Below are 21,629 nucleotides of genomic sequence, written 5' to 3'. Positions count from 1 at the left end.
ATAATAGTAATAATAATAAAAATAATAATAATAATGATAATGATAATAATAGTAATAATAATAATAATAATAATAATAATAATGATATTAATAATAATAATAATAATGATGATGATGATGATGTCGATAATGTTGATGATGATGGGGATGATGATGGTGATGATGGTGATGATGATGATGATGATGATGATGATGATGAATAATGATGATGATGATTAATGATGATTTATGATTGATGATGATGATGATGATGATGATGATGATGATGATTGGTGATGATTGATGAAGATGATTGATGAGAAGTTTGATGAGGATGATTGATGATGAAACAAGTATTATATTCACGTAATAAAATTGTTTTACTTTCCAGACATTGACGAGTGCACAGTTTTCCCATGCTTGGACAATGAGGTATGCACCAACACACCAGGATCGTACATATGTGCCTGCAGTCCAGAGATCGAGTTGAACGGAATATTTTGCGTTGGTAAGTAAAGCAGAATAGACATCACGTGTGTAGGTGTAACTGGTTTCGAGTTATAATAATAATAATAATATAATAATAATAATAATAATAATAATAATAATAATAATAATAATAATAATAATAATAATAATAGATAATAATCATAATGATAATGATGATAATAATAATAGATAATAATAATAATGATAATAATAATAAAAATAATATTAATATAATAATAATGATGATAATAATAAAATAATAAAGATAATGATGATGAAGTCGATGATGTTCATGATGGTGATGATGATGATGAAGATGATAATTACTGAAGATTGATGATTGATGATGATGATGATTGATGACTGATGATGATGATTGATGATTGATGATGATTGATGATGATGATTGATGAAGATGATTGATGACGATGATGATGATGATTGATGATTGATAATGATGATTCATGATGATGAAACAAGTATTATATCCATGCAATAAAATTGTTTTACTTTCCAGGCATAGACGAGTGCACAGCAGACCCATGCGGGGCACAGGGGACATGCACCAACACACCAGGATCCTACACATCTAACTGTAATCCAGGGTTCGAGTTCAGCGGAACAACATACATTGGTAAGTAAAACAATAGACAACATCACGCGTATAGGTGTAACTGGTTTCAAGATATAATAAAAATAATAATAATAATAATAATATAATAATAATTAATAATAATAATAATAATATAATAATAAGAAGAAGAAGAAGAAGAAGAAGAAGAAGAAGAAGAAGAAGAAGAAGAGAAGAAGAAGAAGAAGAAGAAGAAGAAGAAGAAGAAGAAGACACCGGGGACGTTTAAGATGTAAGAAGGAAAATACAGAGCTTCGAAATCTATCCACAAACATCGAAAACAAGGACACCCTATGATGCCAAAGATTTACTAACAAAGAATTGGACTATATCCGAGTAAGTAATACGAATTGAAATTTATTACTATTTTCGAAACGAAATGATGTATTTTGACTCGATATTATCTCCACCTCTAACACAACACATGTAAACATGCGTGGAACAACACGATCATCCCCGACCTCAAACACCATGTACAAGGAACTACGAAGAAATTAAATGCCACCGATACTATTCAACCCAAGAATAACAATCGAGCGGTACGTACATTAAACCTACAACAAAAAATGTACGAAAAACTACACGTGCGAAATAATGTGACAACAGAAATAAACGGACCGCTACCCTACGAAAATGACGACCGTCAAAATAATGGACCGGACGTTGTACCTCATGTCCCGCAAATAAAACCCAAAAGACGTAAATGGACACGTGAGGAATACATTTCTATCTTACACGCATACTTCACAGCAATGCTCTACCCACAAAATGAAAATACAACAACACATACATATAAAATATGGAAGGAAAATAATAGAGGTATAGACTTGGATACAGCAATGAACCCTAATAAATTAGCTAACGTACGAAGATACATTCTCAAAGCCAAAAAAATATCAGAAATAGAAATAGAACATTTAAAAGAAAAAATACACCAAGAAAATGTAGATAGAAGCCACACAACAATGCCTAATAATATAAACACTGAAACTGTAAAACACGAAGACAAACGCAACATTCCAACAAACACGATGTAAACAACGAAGGGGAGCCTAATGATTATGATAATATAAAAAATAAAATAATCAAAGAACTAAAAACCACAGAGCTCAAAATGGACCACCGACCATACCTCCCAAGAATAAAAATAAACGCAATAACAACACCAATTATAAACAACATAACTGATCCAGATAGCAGCAAAACACGAGCAAAACAAAAAACTGTTCTCAGTATTTAAGGAAGCTGACAAATACAAACAAGAAATCATACCACCTAATAAACACAAAGAAGAAGAGAAGATGATGAAGAAACAACAAAAGCTATAAAACAAATGAAATCCAAACTAAAAATAGAACAGCAACGAGCCATGATAAAACGATGGCAAGAAAAGCCCCTTCATGGTAAATACTGCACTAAACTAAACGCAAAAGAAATAGACAAAGAAAAATCCCAGCAATGGTTGAGAAGCTCAGGACTCAAAGCAGAAACAGAGGGATTTTTAATTGCAGCACAAGACCAAAGCCTCCCCACCAGAAATTACCAAAAACATGTAATGAAAAGAAATATTACAAGTAACTGCAGAATATGTGGAGATGGACAAGAAACAATAAATCATATTATCTCTAGCTGCCCAGTCCTGGCTAACAAGGAATATATTCACAGACATGACAGAGTTGGAACCTACATACATTGGAAGCTATGCCAACATTATGGAATAATAACTGAAAAAAGATGGTATAGGCACACACCAGAAAAGGTCACAGAAAACGAGAAAGCACCATACTCTGGGATATGCCGATACACACAGATAGAGAAATTAAGGCCAACAGACCAGATATAGTTGTCAGAGATCATGAAGAAAAAAAATGCTTTCTAATTGAGGTATCAATACCGGCAGATGACAACGTGTCTCTAAAAGAAATGGAGAAACTCTCAAAATACAAAGACCTGGAAATAGAGGTAACTAGAATGTGGAACCTGAAAACAGAAACAATTCCTATCATAGTAGGTGCATTAGGCATGATAAAAAAATATTCAGACAAATACATAACAAAAACACCAGGACTTACAAACACATATAACATACAGAAAATTGCACTACTAGGCACTGCACACATCCTACGCAGAACACTTTCCATACAATAACCATCAGAGCATCACAACAAATCACAGCACATACCCAAGGCACACAGAGCTGCGCTCGGTAGTGAAGTGAAAGCACGCTATAAAAATAAAACTACTGAATAATAATAATAATAATAATAATAATAATGATATGATGGTAATGTTGGTGATAATGATGATAGTGATGGTAATGGTGATGATAATAACAATAATAAGCCGACAACGGCTGCTATAATGGTACGATTATAATTGTAACGGCAATGATGACCGTCTCCCCACGAGCCAATCAAAGCTGAAAAATGATAACATTATCGTAGCACCAAAATGTTTTTGGAAACTAAAAGGAAAACTAAATCAGTATACCAAATCGCTTGTCCTATGGTTAATCTGGAAGCGCGTCCCCCAGGGAAGAGCCAGCCTGGGATCGAAAAGTCATCATCTGGCACAAACTCTTCTCCGAATACGGACATGGATGGTCACTTGAACGGGAAATCCCCCAACTCGAGCCCTCCAAGTTCACCACCACAACCACCACAGAAAGAAAAATGTAAGTGGAACAAATGGACCCGAGAAGAGTATAAAGAAGTAATATACGCTTATTACTATGCATTAGGTAGGCCATCTCAAGAGAGACACACCGCAAACTCTTACAGTATATGGAGAACACGGAATCAAGACAGTAGGCCCTATTTGGACGAGAACAAATTAGCAAATGTGAGGAGGGATATCCTTAGAAATAACAGACTCACAGACAGTGAAATAAGTGCGATCAAGCACGCAACGGAAAATGACATAAATATAATACACAAAGGAAATGAAGAATCAGATGAACAGTATAGCCCACCACGAGGCTTAATTGAAAGACTGCCATCTGACCAAAGTACGCAAAGGCCTGAAGATACAAGAAATTCTATTGTACAGTTAAAGATAGCCAGGAAAACGAAAAAACAACAGTAACTGAAGATCTCGCATTTGCTGAAGAACACAGAGAGTCTATGGCAGAAATGAGGCAGAAAATCCTGAATACGCTTGAAGTTGTACCTGTTAAAGATAGCCAGGAAAACGAAAAAACAACAGTAACTGAAGATCTCGCATTTGCTGAAGAACACAGAGAGTCTATGGCAGAAATGAGGCAGAAAATCCTGAATACGCTTGAAGTTGTAAGACATACAAGTATGAATGATAGAGAACCACTTCATAAACTCTCAAATACAAACCAAAATAAAAAACAAATCCAAATTGGCAACTATGTAACAAATGAAATAATACGAGAATTAAAACCTGATTTTACTGAGTTAAATGAAATTATTTACGCTTCTGCTAGGGCAATTGAAACCAGCTGTATGCCCCCGAAAAAACAAAGAAAACAAAACCTGGGAAGAAATCAAACTGGAGAAGTAAAATTGAAAAAGAGATTGAATTTATGAGAGGGGAAATATCAATATTAAATGAACTAATATGTGGAAATGATGTAAGATCCAGAACAGGAAGAAAGATGAAGAGAAAATTTGGATCCTCACCAAGGAAGAACTGATATCAATAAAAGAAACGCTGAAACAAAAAGTCCAAGCAAAAGCCCAAAGAATACGAAGATTTGAGAAGAGAAACAAGTTTTACAAGCAAAATAAGCTGTTCACATCCAATGCCAAAAAATTCTACAGAGAAATAGGGAAGGAGAAAGTAACCGTTAAAGACACCCCTCCCATGGAAGAAGTTCAAAACTTTTGGAAAAGGATTTGGAGTGACAAGAAGACGTACAACATAAATGCAGACTGGATTATACAAACTGAAGGATCCTACCAAAATTTACAACAACGAGCATGGGAAGACATCACAATAGCAGACCTAAGAAAGGCACTCACGAAGGCCCATAATTGGAAATCCCCCGGTAAAGATAGGGTGCCGAATTTCTGGCTCGCATCGCTCCCATGCGCACACGGTAAGCTAGTTCAGCTGCTCAATGGAATTATGAGAGACCCAAAGAAAACACCTGAATGGTTAGCAAGTGGCATTACTTACCTACTCCCAAAAAATAACGAAACCAACCTTCCAAAAAACTATCGGCCTATAACCTGTCTATCCACCACGTATAAAATCCTAACATCTATCCTGGCGGAGAAAACATATGCATTCATGGAGAAGAACGATATTTTCCCCATTGAACAAAAAGGGTGCCGCCGAGGCTCTTACGGATGCAAAGATCAACTGCTAATCAATCGTATGATCCTTGAGAACTGTCACAACAAGCGCAGAAATCTCAGCACCGCATGGATTGACTATAAAAAGGCCTTCGACAGTTTACCGCATCCATGGATCTTGAGATCGCTGGACATCTTCAAAATTTCCCCTGTGATTTCAAACTTCCTGAAGCACAATATGCCGTTGTGGAATACATATCTCCAATTATACCACTCTAATGGAGTACTTGCCTCAGAAAATATAAACATCAACTGTGGAATTTTTCAAGGTGACTCACTTTCACCTTTAATATTCTGCATAGCCCTAATACCCCTTACAAGTGAATTAAACAGAACAGGGTATGGGTATAAAATTGCCAATAAAAAAATAAGCCATCTATTTTATATGGATGACTTAAAACTTTATGGTAAAGACAATAATGAACTTGAAGGCCTATTGTGCACTGTGAAAGCATTCAGCGATGACATCGGGATGGAGTTTGGACTTGAGAAGTGTGCCAAGGTCACTTTCCAGAAAGGGAAAGTGAAGACCACAAATTCAGTCGTGTTAGATGTTGACACAGTCATAGGAGAGCTTGAGCAAGAACAAACATACAAATATTTAGGGATAAATGAAGGCTCTGGTATTCAGCATGCAAGCATGTAAGAGAAAATCAGGAAGGAATGTTATAGGAGAGTTCGTGCAGTCCTGAAATCTGAACTAAATGCACGTAACAAGGTGTTAGCTATAAATTCCTTAGCAGTTCCAGTTGTTACTTATAGCTACAATGTGTTGAACTGGAATATGAGTGAAGTAAAGAATATAGATAGAAAAATACGCAAGCTGCTGAGTTGTAATAGGATGCACCACCCAAAGGCAGACGTAGATCGCCTTTACCTTCCCAGAGCCCAAGGAGGTCGAGGCCTGATCCAATTTGAACTAGCTTACAAAACAACCACAATTGGACTGGCCAAATATCTCGAAATATCGAATGACTGGATGCTAAAGCTCGTGGAAAATCACGAGAGACGAAAGAAGCTTCATTCTATCATAAAGGAAAGCAAAAGATTTGCTATTGATCTCGTGCAGGATACCCAAACTGAACAACCCGAGGGAAGTACGGCAACTATTGTTGCAAAGAAGGTGAAAATGATGGCAATGAAAAAAGCGCACGAGCAATTGGCTGATAGGTGGGAGGAGAAACCTCTGCACGGCAAATATGTGACCCACAGCAAACAAGCTGATGTTGACCAGAAGTAAACCCATCAGTGGCTACGGAGCTCAGGGCTAAAAGCAGAGAGCGAAGGTTTCATCCTGGCTGCTCAAGATCAAAGCGTATTAACCCGGAACTACCAGGCCAATGTGATGAAAAATGGAGCAGACCCAAAATGCCGATTCTGCAACGACATGATTGAAACAGTGGACCATCTAATCTCTGGATGTAAAGTCTTAGCACCAGTGGAGTATAAATTAAGACATGACAGAGTTGGCCAATATCTACACTGGCTAATAAGTCGGCATTACAATATCAAAACTGCCGACAAGTGGTATAATCACCACCCTGTAGCTGTAACTGAAGGAGAAAATGTAACCATTCTGTGGGACTTTCCAGTACATACAGACCGAACCATCAAGGCCAATAAACCAGATATTGTTATGAAAGACCAAAACAATAAAGTTTGCTTATTGATCGACATGAGCATCCCCTGTGATCATAATATCTCAGCGAAAGAGTTTGACAAGCTCAGAAAATATAAAGACCTACTCATTGAAATTGAGAAAATGTGGCATCTCAAGGCGGTTACAATACCAGTGATCGTAGGAGCACTAGGAATGATCAAGAAGGGAACCGAAAATTATATGAGAATGATCCCTGGCTTACCATCCCTGCAAGAAGTGCAAAAGATTGTCTTAACTGGTACATCACACATATTGAGAAGAGCATTGTCGATGTGAGAACTGTTGCTGATCATGTATTTTAATTTAACTTTAAAAAAAAACTATTGAGTTTGGTTTAATGGCCTACCAATGTATACTATGAGTTTCTTTGCCCTAGGAGTCGGGAAGACACTCGGCAAGAAATGGAAGCAAATTTGAAAGAAGAAAAAATGTAATAATATAATAATAATGATGATAATGATGTCGATGATGTTCATGATGATAGGGATGATGATGATGATGATGATGATGATGTTAATGATGATGGGGATGATGATATGATGTTGATTGGTGATGATTGATGATTGATTCTGATGATTGGTGAATATGATTGATAATGATGATTGATGATGATGAAACATAAGTATTATATCCATGCAATAAAATTGTTTTACTTTTCAGACATAGACGAGTGCACAGCAGACCCATGCGGGCCACAGGGGACATGCACCAACACACCAGGATCCTACACATGTGTCTGTAATCCAGGGTTCGAGTTCAGCGGAACAACATGCATTGGTAAGTAAAACAATAGACAACATCACGCGTATAGGTGTAACTGGTTTCAAGATATAATAAAAATAATAATAATAATAATAATAATAATAATGATGATGATGATGATGGGGATGATGATGATGATAATGATGATGATTATGATGATGATGATGGTGATGAATAATGATGATGATGATTAATGATGATTGATGATGATGATTGATTATGATGATGATGATTATGATTGGTGATGATTGATGAAGATGATTGATGAGGAAGTTTGATGAAGATGATTGATGATGAAACATAAGTATTATATTCACGCAATAAAATTTTTTTACTTTCTAGACATAGACGAGTGCACAGATGACCCATGCGTGGCACAGAGAACATGCACCAACATAGCAGGATCCTTCACATGTGCCTGCAGTCCAGGGTTCGAGTTCGACGTAGTAACTTGCGTTGGTAAGTAAAGCAGAATAGACATCACGTGTATAGGTGTAACTGGTTTCGAGTTATAATAATAATAATAAATATAATAATAATAATAATAATAATAATAATAATAATAATAATAATAATAATGATGATAATAATAGAAATAATAAAGATAATAATGATGTCGATGATGTTCATGATGATGGTGATGATGATGATGATGTTGATGATGATGATTGATGATTGATGATGATGATTGAAGTTGATTGATGACGATTGTGATGATGATTGATGATGATGATGATGATGATGATGATTGATGATTGATGATTGATGATGATGATTGATGAATATGATTGATGATGATGATGATGATGATGATGATGATTGATGATGATGATTGATGATTGATGATGATGATTGATGATGATGAATGATGATGATGATGATGATGATGATGATGATGATGATGATGATGATGATGATTGATGATTGATGATGATGATTGATGAAGATGATTGATGAAGATGATGATGATGATGATGTGATGATGATTGATGATGATGATGAAACAAGTATTATATCCATGCAATAAAATTGTTTTACTTTTCAGACATAGACGAGTGCACAGCAGACCCATGCGGGGCACAGGGGAAATGCACCAACACACCAGGATCCTACACATGTGTCTGTAATCCAGGGTTCGAGTTCAGCGAAACAACATGCATTGGTAAGTAAAACAATAGACAACATCACGCGTATAGGTGTAACTGGTTTCAAGATATAAAAAGTACACTGCAACATCATTTCTTTTCCTCAACAGGCCCTGCCCTATTTAACATTGTCCCGAGGGAGATCGAAGAGGAAAAGGATCCCACCAACTTCAAACAGAGTCTGGATAGATTCCTTCAAAGAATACCAAATAAGCCACCCATAATTGGATACAACTCACCCAACAAGAAATCACTACTTGAACAAAACTGGATACAACTCACCCAGAAGAACTCACTACTTGAACAAAACTGGATACAACTCACCCAACAAGAACTCACTACTTGAACAAAACTGGATACAACTCACCAGCAAGAAATCACTACTTGAAGAAAACTGGATACAACTCACCCAGCAAGAAATCACTACTTGAACAAAACTGGATACAACTCACCCAGAAGAACTCACTACTTGAACAAAACTGGATACAACTCACCCAACAAGAAATCACTACTTGAACAAAACTGGATACAACTCACCCAACAAGAACTCACTACTTGAACAAAACTGGATACAACTCACCCAGCAAGAAATCACTACTTGAACAAAACTGGATATAACTCACCCAGCAAGAAATCACTACTTGAACAAAACAGGATACAACTCACCCAACAAGGACTCACTACTTGAACAAAACTGGATACAACTCACCCAGCAAGAAATCACTACTTGAACAAAACAGGATACAACTCACCCAACAAGGACTCACTACTTGAACAAAACTGGATACAACTCACCCAGCAAGAAATCACTACTTGAACAAAACTGGATACAACTCACCCAGCAAGAAATCACTACTTGAACAAAACTGGATATAACTCACCCAACAAGAACTCACTACTTGAACAAAACTGGATACAACTCACCCAACAAGAACTCACTACTTGAACAAAACTTGACTTAAAAAAAACTTGACTTAAACAGGATTCGAATAATCCTATCAGGTGGTGCTATTAAGTTAGACATGGCCTGGACCAATCTTTGGTCGAAACATATCTAATAATAATAATAAAAATAATAATAATAATAATAATAATAATAATAATAATAATAATAATAATAATAATAATAATGATGATGATGTTGATGATGATGGGGATGATGATGATGATAATGATGATGATTGGTGATGATTGATGATTGATGATGATGATTGGTGAAGATGATTGATAATGATGATTGATGATGATGAAACATAAGTATTATATCCATGCCATAAAATTGTTTTACTTTTCAGACATAGACGAGTGCACAGCAGACCCATGCGGGGCACAGGGGACATGCACCAACACACCAGGATCCTACACATGTGTCTGTAATCCAGGGTTCGAGTTCAGCGGAACAACATGCATTGGTAAGTAAAACAATAGACAACATCACGCGTATAGGTGTAACTGGTTTCAAGATATAATAAAAATAATAATAATAATAATAATAATAATAATAATAATAATAATAATAATAATAATAATAATAATAATGATAATAATAATAATAATAATAATAATAATAATAATAATAATAACAATAATAATAATAATAATAATGCTTTCTAATTGATGTATCAATACCGGCTGATGACAACGTGCTCTAAAAGTAATGGAGAAACTCTCAAAATACAAAGACCTGGAAATAGAGGTAACTAGAATGTGGAATCTGAAAACAGAAACAATTCCTATCATAGTAGGTGCATTAGGCATGATAAAAAAATATTCAGACAAATACATAACAAAAACACCAGGACTTACAAACACATATAACATACAGAAAATTGCACTACTAGGCACTGCACACATCCTACGCAGAACACTTTCCATACAATAACCATCAGAGCATCACAACAAATCACAGCACATACCCAAGGCACACAGAGCTGTGCTCGGTAGTGAAGTGAAAGCACGCTATAAAAAATAAAACTACTGAATAATAATAATAATAATAATAATAATATAATAATAATAATAATAATAATATAATAATATAATAATAATAATAATAATAATAATAATAATAAAAGAATACGAAGATTTGAGAAGAGAAACAAGTTTTACAAGCAAAATAAGCTGTTCACATCCAATGCCAAAAAATTCTACAGAGAAATAGGGAAGGAGAAAGTAACCGTTAAAGACACCCCTCCCATGGAAGAAGTTCAAAACTTTTGGAAAAGGATTTGGAGTGACAAGAAGACGTACAACATAAATGCAGACTGGATTATACAAACTGAAGGATCCTACCAAAATTTACAACAACAAGCATGGGAAGACATCACAATAACAGACCTAAGAAAGGCACTCATGAAGGCCCATAATTGGAAATCCCCCGGTAAAGATAGGTTGCCGAATTTCTGGCTCGCATCGCTCCCATGCGCACACGGTAAGCTAGTTCAGCTGCTCAATGGAATTATGAGAGACCCAAAGAAAACACCTGAATGGTTAGCAAGTGGCATTACTTACCTACTCCCAAAGAATAACGAAACCAACCTTCCAAAAAACTATCGGCCTATAACCTGTCTATCCACCACGTATAAAATCCTAACATCTATCCTGGCGGAGAAAACATATGCATTCATGGAGAAGAACGATGATGATGATGATGATGATGATGTCGATGATGTTGATGATGATGGGGATGATGATGATGATGATAATGATGATGATTATGATGATGATGATGATGATGATGATGATGATGATGATGATGATTGATGATTATGATGATGATGATTGATGATGATGAAACATAAGATGATTGATGAGGAAGTTTGATGAGGATGATTGATGATGAAACAAGTATTATATTCACGCAATAAAATTGTTTTACTTTCCAGACATAGACGAGTGCACTGGTTGGCCATGCGGGATAAATGAGGATTGCACCAACACACCAGGATCCTTCACATGTGCCTGCATTCCAGGGTTCGAGTTGAACGGCAGAATTTGCATTGGTAAGTAAAGCAGAATAGACATCACGTGCATAGGTGTAACTGGTTTCGAGTTATAGTAATAATAATAATATAATAATAATAATAATAATAAATAATAATAATAATAATAATAATAATAATAATAGATAATGATAATAATGATAATAATGATGTCGATGATGTTCATGATGATGGTGATGATGATGATGATGATGATAATTACTGAAGATTGATGATTGATGATGATGAATGATGATGATGATGATGATGATGATGATGATTGATGATGATGATTGATGAAGATGATATTGGTGATGACGATGATAATGATGATTGATGATGATGATGATGATGATGATGATTGATGATGATGAAACAAGTATTATATCATGCAATAAAATTGTTTTACTTTTCAGACATAGACGAGTGCACAGCAGACCCATGCGGGGCACAGGGAATATGCACCAACAAAATAGGATCCTACACATGTAGCTGTAATCCAGGGTTCGAGTTCAGCGGAACAACATGCATTGGTAAGTAAAACAATAGACAACATCACGCGTATAGGTGTAACTGGTTTCAAGATATAATAAAAATAATAATAATAATAAAAATAATAATAATAATAATAATAATAATAATAATAATAATATAATAATGATGATGATGATGATGTCGATGATGTTGATGATGATGGGGATGATGATGATGATAATGATGATGATTATGATGATGATGATGATGATGATGATGATGATGATGATGATTGATGATTATGATGATGATGATTGATGATGATGAAACATAAGATGATTGATGAGGAAGTTTGATGAGGATGATTGATGATGAAACATAAGTATTATATTCACGCAATAAAATTGTTTTACTTTCCAGACATAGACGAGTGCACTGGTTGGCCATGCGGGATAAATGAGGATTGCACCAACACACCAGGATCCTTCACATGTGCCTGCATTCCAGGGTTCGAGTTGAACGGCAGAATTTGCATTGGTAAGTAAAGCAGAATAGACATCACGTGCATAGGTGTAACTGGTTTCGAGTTATAATAATAATAATAATAATAATAATAATAATAATAATAATAATAATAGATAATGATAATAATGATAATAATGATGTCGATGATGTTCATGATGATGGTGATGATGATGATGATGATGATAATTACTGAAGATTGATGATTGATGATGATGATGATGATGATGATGATGATGATGATGATGATTGATGATGATGATTGATGAAGATGATTGATGACGATGATAATGATGATGATGATGATGATGATGATGATGATGATGATGATGATGAAACAAGTATTATATCCATGCAATAAAATTGTTTTACTTTTCAGACATAGACGAGTGCACAGCAGACCCATGCGGGGCACAGGGAATATGCACCAACAAAATAGGATCCTACACATGTAGCTGTAATCCAGGGTTCGAGTTCAGCGGAACAACATGCATTGGTAAGTAAAACAATAGAAAACATCACGCGTATAGGTGTAACTGGTTTCAAGATATAATAAAAATAGTAATAATAATAATGGGGTTTGAATAATTCACCTCTAGAAGCATAGGTGGTTCTTTCAATATCCTTAAACAACCCTTATTCAGGGACCTTTTGAGCGGGATGGGCTACTAAATCTGAAGAAAATTCTAACTGGGCCCCACCTGCAAGGTCATGCGCTGTTTATCTTGATTTGAGATCACCATGTCACGCACATATGGTTGTGATGCATGTGCCTGGTGTACCCTTATCAGACTGGTAGTCATGATGGGTATATTGGGCTTCGTATATTTTACCCCAGTGTCACTTTGATGGCATGAACTGCTCTCTCACTCAATAATAATAATAATAATAATAATAATAATAATAAAGACAAAACACATGAAAATTTAGCTAGCAGATGGGAACAGAAACCTCTGCATGGCATGTATGTTGCCCGTAGCAAACAAGTTGATGTCGACCAGAAACACACGCACCAATGGTTACGAAGCTCAGGGCTAAAAGCGGAGAGTGAAGGTTTCATATTAGCTTCACTAGACCAAATCTTATTTACCCGGAACTACCAAGCCAATGGGAAAAAAAATAGAGCTGACCCAAAATGCCGATTCTGTCACGTTGAGATTGAAACAATAGACCATCTAATCTCAGGGTGCAGTGTCTTAGCACCTGTAGAATATAAAGCAAGACATGACAGAGTCGGCCAGTATTTACACTGGACAATATGTCGGCATTATAAAATCAAAACCGCTGACAAATGGTATAAACACCATCCTGAAGCTGTGACTGAGGGAGAAAATGTGTCGATTCTATGGGACTTCCCTGTGCATACCGACAAAAGTATAAAAGTTAATAAACCGGATATTATTATAAAAGATCAAACAAAAAGGATGTGTTATTAATTGACATGAGTATTCCCTGTGATCACAATATAGCGGCGAAAGAATTTGACAAGATCAGTAAATATAAAGGCTTGCTAATAGAAATTGAAAAGAATGTGGCACCTCAAGGCGACTACAGTACCAGTGATTGCATGTACTCTAGGAATGATAAAAAAGGTACTGAAACCTATTTCAAAATGATTCCAGGCTTACCATCCCTACAGGAAGTGCAAAAAATCGTATTAACTGGAACGGCTCATGTACTGAGAAGAGCACTATCGCTGTGAAAATAACATCCTTCCATGAATTTATTTATTTATTCATTTTTAAATACATATTTTATCTGTGAATTTGCGCGTGTAATCTGGGAATGCATACAATGCCCTTCTCTGCTCTAGGCATACGGAAGACACTCGGCGCGAAACGGAAGAAAATTTGAAGAAATAAGGAAAAATAATAATAATAATAATAATATAATAATAATAATAATAATAATAATAATAATAATAATAATAATAATAATAATAATAAGAAGAAGAAGAAGAAGAAGAAGAAGAATCTGCGTCGGTAATGAAGTGAAAACACGATATAAAAATAAAACTACTGAATAATAATAATAATAATATAATAATAATAATAATAATAATAATAATAATAATAATAATAATAATAATAATAATAATAATAATAATGATAATTATATGGATGACTTAAAACTTTATGGTAAAGACAATAATGAACTTGAAGGCCTATTGTGCACTGTGAAATCATTCAGCGATGACATCGGGATGGAGTTTGGACTTGAGAAGTGTGCCAAGGCCACTTTCCAGAAAGGGAAAGTGAAGACCACAAATTCAGTCGTGTTAGATGTTGACACAGTCATAAGAGAGCTTGAGCAAGAACAAACATACAAATATTTAGGGATAAATGAAGGCTCTGGTATTCAGCATGCAAGAATGAAAGAGAAAATCAGGAAGGAATGTTATAGGAGAGTTCGTGCAGTCCTGAAATCTGAACTAAATGCACGTAACAAGGTGTTAGCTATAAATTCCCTAGCAGTTCCAGTTGTTACTTATAGCTACAATGTGTTGAACTGGAATATGAGTGAAGTAAAGAATATAGATAGAAAAATACGCAAGCTGCTGAGTTGTAATAGGATGCACCACCCAAAGGCAGACGTAGATCGCCTTTACCTTCCCAGAGCCCAAGGAGGTCGAGGCCTGATCCAATTTGAACTAGCTTACAAAACAACTACAATTGGACTGGCCAAATATCTCGAAATATCGAATGACTGGATGCTAAAGCTCGTGGAAAATCACGAGAGACGAAAGAAGCTTCATTCTATCATAAAGGAAAGCAAAAAATTTGCTATTGATCTCGTGCAGGATACCCAAACTGAACAACCAGAGGGAAGTACGGCAACTATTGTTGCAAAGAAGGTGAAAATGATGGCAATGAAAAAAGCGCACGAGCAATTGGCTGATAGGTGGGAGGAGAAACCTCTGCACGGCAAATATGTGACCCGCAGCAAACAAGCTGATGTTGACCAGAAGCAAACCCATCAGTGGCTGCGGAGCTCAGGGCTAAAAGCAGAGAGCGAAGGTTTCATCCTGGCTGCTCAAGACCAAAGCCTATCAACCCGGAACTACCAGGCCAATGTGATGAAAAATGGAGCAGACCCAAAATGCCGATTCTGCAACGACATGATTGAGACAGTGGACCACCTAATCTCTGGATGTAAAGTCTTAGCACCAGTGGAGTATAAATTAAGACATGACAGAGTTGGCCAATATCTACACTGGCTAATAAGTCGGCATTACAATATCAAAACTGCCGACAAGTGGTATAATCACCACCCTGAGGCTGTAACTGAAGGAGAAAATGTAACCATTCTGTGGGACTTTCCAGTACATACAGACCGAACCATCAAGGCCAATAAACCAGATATTGTTGTGAAAGACCAAAACAATAAAGTTTGCTTATTGATCGACATGAGCATCCCCTGTGATCATAATATCTCAGCGAAAGAGTTTGACAAGCTCAGAAAATATAAAGACCTACTCATTGAAATTGAGAAAATGTGGCATCTCAAGGCGGTTACAATACCAGTGATCGTAGGAGCACTAGGAATGATCAAGAAGGGAACCGAAAATTATATGAGAATGATCCCTGGCTTACCATCCCTGCAAGAAGTGCAAAAGATTGTCTTAACTGGTACATCACACGTATTGAGAAGAGCATTGTCGATGTGAGAACTGTTGCTGCTCATGTATTTTAATTTAACTTAAAAAAAAAAAAAATAATAAAAAAAAATTAACGAACTACTGAGTTTGGTTTAATGGCCTACCAATATACACTATGAGTTTCTTTGCCCTAGGAGTCGGGAAGACACTCGGCAAGAAATGGAAGCAAATTTGAAAGAATAATAATAATAATAATAATAATAATTATAATAATAATAATAATAATTATACTAATTATAATAATAATAATAATAATAATGATGATGATGATGATGATGATGATGATGATGATGATTATGAAGAGGAGAAGGAGGAGGAGAAGAAAGAGAACAACGACGACGAGCAGGGCGACGGCGACGGTGATGTTATCAATTTTTGAGGTTTCGAGTTTTCAGCATATTTTCTAAAGTTTTCTTTAGTTCTCACCGAATATTCAATGAAGGAATTACACTACAACTTTGGCAAGACATGTATGGACGTTGAAAGAAACCACTGCACAATACAACGCCAAGTGGAGTGTGTCAGAGCAGAGCAGACTTACCATCCGTAGGATCTGCAAACTCTGTTTACCGTGAAAAGGAATCATACTAAAAAATCCCTCCGCCCAAGGGCCTACATGAAAGTCAGCATTTGTTATCATGGCCTTATAAGTATATAATAAACCCCTTTTTGTGGGGTACTCCATTAGAATGTCGTTTGCTTGTTACGTTATTGTATAGTGTCACATTTTTATTTTTACTTATATTTTTTTATTTCCTTCTTATTTTCAGCTATCGTCTAATTCTAACGAATTAAAAAATATTCACAGCAGAACATCTCTGTCGATCACATTCCTGGCATGACATCGTCCGTCTGATTGATCTCTGTATGACCTGACTCACCGTTTATTACGTAACTTCCACACCGGGTCATCTTCACGGAAAAGACGATCTCGTCATCCAAATATGTCTCTTACATATTATTATATTAACATAATTTCGTTTCCTCTTGTCTTTTTATTAATTGAATAAATTAATCTAATTCATTAAAGCATACTCTAAACAAAACATTGATTGTTTCTCTGTGTTATTGAGTAAAATGTCGGTGTTTGCTCGAATTTAATTTCAAACACACACATACGCGCGCGCGCACACACAAATATATATATATATATATATATATATATATAACTGTGTGTGCGAATGGGTGTCTTTTTATGTTTGCATGTGTTTACATAGATATGTACATACAAAATTTAAAGGACTGACCACTCAAAAAGTGGCCGGTCAACATGCTAGATATAGACGTCAAATCGCTATTTTCCACAAAGAATATGTTCTCAAATAAAAACTCAGCACAAAACCAAAGCATTAATAATAAGCAAGACAAATGAAAATATACGAAATAAAAATGATTACCCATGTACTGAATCAGTTTCGATTATTAATATCCGCAAGGATAAACTGTAATCTCGTCAGCATAGTCTGTCAAAAGAATACAATTTGCAGGACTAGATGCAAAAACGTTTGACCGGAGTCTCTCCTGCATGGAGTCCAACCGATTATATTTTTGTGTATCTTTCAAATGCCTTCACTTTGGCGCGCTGAGATCGGATGCGCTCACACACACTGAAAAAGATTTAGGTTCCGATATCCAAATGCAAATATATATATATATATATATATATATATATATATATATAGATATATATATATATATATATATATATATATATATAGATATATATATATATATAGATAGATAGATACATTCATACATACATACATGGTGGCTGCCCCCTCGTTATCGAGTATGGCCATTGCACGAAGCTTAATCAATGTTGTTATCGTGCAATGCCTGTGCAAGAAGATATCTTTTAAAGTGAGGAAAGGTTGTGCACTGAATCAATCCCACTTTCTAAGCAACAGTAGCCATAATCCGAAAAGAAGCAAGTCGACATCATCGGTAACCACTGAGCCGCAGGTTTTTATGTTGGTGTTGGAGTTATCCCAGTTACCTGAGTTACCTTCTCCTAGAAGGATGCCCTAACAAAGGCTAGGAGTCCTTCACTCCCAATGGTTTAACAGCGCGATCGGGTATTCAGTCCGATTATTTCTATGTCCCCGCGCATGATACAGCCTTAAGACATTTATTGGATGGCCGTTGACTCTCAAGAGTTCCTCCGCCCTTTGCAGGTTTATGTTTTTCATCCGGCAGGGTGTCCAATAAACACCCTCCTCACCAAGCAAGCTTGGTGGGGTTGCCGGTTTAGTCGCCAATGACCTGACCATGCAACAGGTTATACTGGGTTACATGTTACCAGTAACACTCGAAAGTGACCTGACATACACATACATACATACATGCATGTGTACACATATATATATATATAGTTAATCCAAACAAGAAAACACAGAAAAAACACAGCAACGCGAGGACGTGGAACAATTAAAGTATTATTTGACGCTCAGGAAAGAAGGGAAGGAGGGTTTAACGTTTCGAGCGGAGCTCTTCGTCGGAAACAAAGGAGAAGGAAAGATCCCGAGAAGGGAAGACACAGGAAAAAAATTTTTTTGCTGGTGGTGCTGAAGAGATCGTAGATATATACATATGTGTGTGTCTGTAAGTATGTAAGTAAATGTAAGTATTAGCAATTAGACAGATCAATAAATAAAGTCCTAGCTTAAAATATTATTTCTTATATGATGTTTTAAATTTATTCTGTGTCAGATCTTGCCTTCCCTGATAGATAGGCCTCTTAATCAGGACAGATTTGTGCAATTTTTCGCCAAGAATCATCATTGAGGATATTTTTTGCCTTTAGAAATTATTTAATAACTTATAAGTTCTTACAACTTTGGCACACGTAATGCTTTGCTTTCGTTGGTTTAATAAATATTCCTCCAACTTATGATTTTGCTTTCATTTCGTGATAGTCAGCTATCATGCCGAAAATGCCAGCTTCTAAATCCTGTTTTATGATTAGGTAATATTTGTTAAACTTTAAACCTCAGTAACCTTTTCCTGCAACTTTTCTGCAACAAATAAATAACAAAGTTATTTCAAGTTACTAAACTTGGAAATATTGACCTAGTTGTAGACTCTCAAAATATGTGACAGTAACAGGGATGTCCCAACAAAATTAGAGAGACAGACAGTTATAGGATGTGTTACACACACACACGTTTAAATACGTACACACAGGGAATCACGAGTTTAAAATGTATAATAGACATATGCATGTACCATGTATGTATATATTCATATGTATGCGTGTGTCTATGTGTGAGTGTTTCTTTGCCCATAAACTTCAGAAAAGCCACCCACTCTGTCTCTCATGAAAGCTACGTTTTCATAAAATACACCCTTCTCTGTGTATGTGTGTGTTGTATCAATGTTTTTACAAAAGTATGTATGCAGCGTCGCGTGTATATGACAGCTATATTAACATTAAAATTCCATTCTTGCTGATGTTCTCGCCTTCACTGATAGAAGTCTCCCTCTCTCTTTGATACTCTCTTTCCGTCAAATTAATACGTTTTGCAACTTTATCATTTTATAATTTTATTTGTTCCAATGCCCCTGGGTTGCACGTTATAGATTTTTATAGGAATCCAATTAACTTATCACTTAACTGAAAGTTAGCGTAACATGAACGGAAAGCTTCGTGAATATTGGTTCATTGGTTTAAACAATAAGATGGTAAAAGTCATTCTGACTCTTATTTCTAGCTGCTGCTTACTAGCAACATTAGTCACTTCATATTATATGTATATATATATATATATATATATATATATATATATATATATATATATATATATATATATATATATATGTGTGTGTGTGTGTGTGTGTGTGAGTGTGTGTGTGTGTGTGTGTTGTTACGAACCACCTGCCGTCGCTCAAACTCTTCGGAAAACCCGGGACCCTACCAAGTCGAGCGACGACGATCGACTGGCTCGATCGAACGGTGAATTCGCCACGGACACAGAGAGAGAGAGAGAGAGAGAATTCGGTGAGGGAAGGCGGCAGCGAACTCGGCAACCGGCGACCGGAGAGAACAACAACAAACAACGACAGCGGGAAGAGACACAGAGACACGGCGGAAGGCAATTTGGCCTACGTTTAGCAACAATAGTTTATAACAATTATTACATCAAATACATCAAAGAAAATACGTGCAAGAAAACAAGGAAACAACAAACCAAAGCATGCAGTTACAATAACAGTTCAGAGACAAATCGGTTCAGTTCAATTAAAACAAATAATGTTCACATTAACGATACAGTTCAATACATTAGAGTCTTTCTCCTTCTTTCTTTCTTTTCAACAACTCTTTTCACAATGTCTTTACAGTTCTTTCTTTGCTTTCCGCAATTCTGTAACAGTTCTTTTCACATATCAAAACATAAATAAACATACCGTTACGAGCTACTACAATAGCCAGTGCCCTCGTACCGTAGTCCCTCTCTCTTAGCTCCTTAATCCTATCTGTCTGTCTTCCTCTACGCTGTCATGGCCTCTCGCTGTAATCCTATCTGCCTGTCTTCCTCTTTCACATTCACTGTCATTCTCGGGTTTGTCATCCCTCAGATTGTCTGTCTGTCTTTCTCAACTGACCGATTTCGTATCATTGCCACCTTCTTGGCTGACCGTCCGTATCGCTTCCGTTTCTGGCCAGAACTGCCGGCCGACTGTCCCACAGACTCACAGCTCCTGCTTTTTTATAGGGTAACTCCTCGAACTTTCCTTGACCGGAACAAGGCCAAAGGTCTCCTCAAAACTCATCAATCCTTCCAGAATCTGACGGAACAAAGGATTTACTCGCCTACTTGACGCCAGCTCACAAAAAGTAGGTCGTAGCACTCAGTTTCCGAACTGACCTCCATAACACTATGTATGTATGTATATATGTATGTATATATGTATGTATATAAGTATGTATATATATATGTATGTATGTATATATGTATATATATATGTGTATATATATATATGTACGAGGGACGTTCAATAAGTAA

General features: G+C 36.0%; 1 protein-coding gene across 1 annotated transcript; it reads left to right on the top strand.

Annotated features, from left to right (window-relative positions):
- Positions 1-370: 370 nt before the first annotated feature.
- LOC115231507 (adhesion G protein-coupled receptor E1-like) lies at positions 371-17,407 on the top strand (the record flags this gene model as incomplete). Its single annotated transcript, XM_036500116.1, has 8 exons — positions 371-487; positions 986-1,102; positions 8,189-8,305; positions 8,892-9,008; positions 11,877-11,993; positions 12,389-12,505; positions 12,867-12,983; positions 17,397-17,407. Coding segments are annotated over 8 exons (830 nt in total), but the record flags the coding sequence as incomplete, so codon positions are not given.
- Between the last annotated feature and the right edge of the window lie 4,222 nt (positions 17,408-21,629).

Source organism: Octopus sinensis, unplaced genomic scaffold (assembly GCF_006345805.1).
Source record: "Octopus sinensis unplaced genomic scaffold, ASM634580v1 Contig18680, whole genome shotgun sequence".
Taxonomy (NCBI): domain Eukaryota; kingdom Metazoa; phylum Mollusca; class Cephalopoda; order Octopoda; family Octopodidae; genus Octopus; species Octopus sinensis.
The sequence above is the reverse complement of the archived record's forward strand: the minus strand, read 5'-3'. Positions and strand labels throughout refer to the sequence as shown.